The 3,295-nt window shown below is 37.5% G+C and overlaps 1 gene segment (V, D, J or C); it reads left to right on the top strand.

Moving 5' to 3' along the window:
- Positions 1–470: 470 nt before the first annotated feature.
- LOC128031306 (T cell receptor alpha variable 13-2-like) lies at positions 471–2,248 on the top strand. The segment is given in 2 exon segments: positions 471–638; positions 891–2,248. Coding segments are annotated over 2 exon segments (399 nt in total).
- The last annotated feature ends 1,047 nt before the right edge of the window (positions 2,249–3,295 follow it).

Genomic DNA, 3,295 nt, shown 5'->3' with positions numbered 1-3,295 from the left:
AGAGAATACTTCCACCCTGGAGCGCAGTACTCTGAGCCGCAGGCCATCACAATGGGGACAGGAAGAAAGGCCGCTAAGCGCCGCCTTTGCGTGATGTAAACCAAGACATACTACGCACCTGTCATGAGTGTCCCCCGCCGTGATGTACCTGGTACATGGCTCCTTGCATTTTCGAAAACTCACCGCGTCCGCGAAGAGGAGTTAACACTGCTCGAAGAGATCGCTGGAGAACGCGAGATGATAGGGCACAGATGATTCGCTATTCCTGAAGGAATGAAATCTGAGCGAAATGGCGCGCTGCACCCAGGTATATCATGCGTGCGCATGCGTAGGGTGGTGCTATGCGCCATTTGGCCAATTGGATTGGCGGGATGGTATAGGGCTTCAGACATTCGTCACACCAGAGGTGTTCCCATACGTGGTGACGTCACCGCAGCATCGAAGTGACCTATGATAGGGAACTGAACTTGGGTTTCATGTGGTTCAGAGAGGAGGGACTCAGTGTTCACAGATCTGACATGATCTAATTATGATCATCTGACAGAGACTGTGGTAGAAACGATTCAGTCTGATTCTTCTCAGAGTGAACACTTGCACAATGGATCTTTCTTCAATTATACTGTTCTGTGCCTCAGCAGGTGTGTATTTATTTGGTTCATTGTTATTTTTTTTAAATGTTTTCTTTAAATTTAAATTACTTTTAATTTGCAATTTTGCACAAATAGACTTGGATTCAGAAGCTTTTTTTTATCAGATTATATATACTTATTAAATCTACTATATATATATATATATATATATATATATATATATATATATATATATATATATATATATATATATATATAAAGTAGTTACAAATGTACTTATTCTAATGTTTTCTTTTTCAGCTGCTGTCTTTGGAAATGTCATCAAAACAAAGAAAACTGATGTTTTTTATGAAGAGGGTTCAGAAATTGTATTGTCCTGTAGTCAATCACCTGGAGCTTCAGATAATATCTACTGGTACCGTCAGTATGAAAGATCAAAACCTGAATTTCTTGTACTCACCTACGGTAATTCAAAAGAACCTGCCGTGTCTGCTGTAGATCCAAGAATCTCTGTTAAACCTGAAAAAAAAGAGGAACAAATCCATGCAGATCTGAAGATCTCTTCTGCTGCTGTATCAGACTCTGCTCTGTACTACTGTGCTCTGAGGCCCACAGTGACAGGAAACACATCAGCTCTCTACAAAAACCTGTTACAATGAGACACAGGAGAAAAAAGACAGCAAGAAATAACACAATGTTAAATTATCACAAATGATTCCCATGTGTAATACAGTATATAGTGAATACTGTACATTCAGATGGAGTTCCTGCTTGTTCCAAATTCTGATTACATTTTAAACAAATAAAATAGCTAGACTATAAATACTTAATATTTTTCATATTTTATTCAGTAAAAAATGAAAATGATAAATGCGAAGATTTTAAGGATTTAAGCCATGCCTTTATAAAGCAAGAAGTTCCTGTGTGTGTTTGTGACTGATCTGCAGTGACTTACAGCTCAGAGCACTGAGAGCCTCAACAGAGAACTGAACTGATCTGATTGAACATGGACAGATGCTTCATACTGATTCTTATTGTTACTGTCAATGTCTCAATTGACAGAAATAATCCCTAAATGAAGGGAAATTGTCAAATTGAGCTGCTCATATAGTACAAGTAGCAATGGCTTTTCTGTTGTGGACATTATCTGAAGAGAGAACCCCAGTATTTATTACAAAAAGGCGACAACTTATACTTAAGATGCTACTTATGCAAAATACCCATACTTGCAGTGAACCAGAAGATGGCAGTAGGTGCTCAATATTACATTTGATGATATGGCAGCTTTTATTGGGCTCCACAAGCTCCTCCTTGTATTATCATTATAATAACAAAAACAAAACTGTCATATTCAATGATCTATCTGGTCTTTAGCATAGATACAGTCATGTCACACAGGTTGATGAATATATTTCTCCTCGCACTATTCATTAATGGTATGGATTTTCATTTAATACAGCTGCATATTAAAGTAAGTTGTTTATATTTTGTAGTGCAGTACTGTACATTACATATTCTTAAACCTTCACAGAATGCAGATCAGAGGACACAGTTGATCAGCCAGACAAACATCTTACTGAAGTTGAAGGAAGCTCAGTAGAATTAAAGTGTAAATATAAAACAGATTCAACACAAGAAGATTTATTCTGGTACATCCAGAGAGCAAATGACCTTCCTAAATACATCCTGAGGAGAAGCAAATATGGAGGAGATAATGGCACTGAGTTTCATGAGAGATTTTACTCAAAGCTTTCAACAAATTCAGTTCCTCTGACAATCAAGAGTCTGCGAGTGTCTGACTCTGCTGTGTACTACTGTGCTCTGAGGCCCACAGTGAGAAAACTCAAGTCAAACCACATACAAAAACACAGAGACATAAACACACATGATTTCTTCAGGTATAATGTGGCTCATAGAGAAGGGATTCAGTGATCTAATCACGTCTAATAGAAACCGAGGTTGAAATTATTCAGTCTGACTCAGAGTGAATCTTTCAGTTATTCTGTTCTGTGTCTCAGTAGGTAGTGTATTCATTTGCATTATTTAGTTATTTTTTAACAATTTTACTAAAACATTTCACTAAAAAAATACAAAGAAAGGTTTTTAATTTTCAGCTGCTGTCCCTGGAAATGACATCAAACCAGATCAAACAGATGTTGTTAATGAGCAGGGTTCAGATATAATATTCCACCACTGTATTTACAGATGATCTCCACTGGTACCGTCAGTATGGACCAAAACCTGAATTTCTTGTACTCACTTACAGCAGTGCAAAAGGAGCTCAGTGGTCTGTTGAAGATCTAAGAATCAACGCTAAAAAAAAATCCATGTGGATCTAAAGATCTCCTAAAAACCTGTTACAATAACAGACAGAAGAGAAACCCACAAACAGAGATGAAGATAGTGAGAAATAAGCTGCAAATGGCAATACCAGTATTTTGAACCAATGAAAGAAAATCACAGGTAGTATCAAAATCAAAAGTTCTGTCAGGTCCATTAAGTTAAGAGAACACAGACAACAAAAATAAATGTAGAATTTTTATTGAATAGATTGCAAACAGTTGATATTCCTGAATTGAAATTTGGCGGCATGGCTCTGTTCAGGGACAGCAGCAGCAGCAGCAGCATTAGGCAACGCTCACGCAGTTTAGGACTGTGGGAGCTAAAATATCCCCCATGAACAGAGCAGGCAACATAAAGCAAAT

This window comes from Carassius gibelio, chromosome A2 (assembly GCF_023724105.1).
Source record: "Carassius gibelio isolate Cgi1373 ecotype wild population from Czech Republic chromosome A2, carGib1.2-hapl.c, whole genome shotgun sequence".
In the NCBI taxonomy this organism is placed as follows: Eukaryota; Metazoa; Chordata; class Actinopteri; order Cypriniformes; family Cyprinidae; genus Carassius; species Carassius gibelio.
This window is presented reverse-complemented; position numbering and strand designations above follow the sequence as displayed.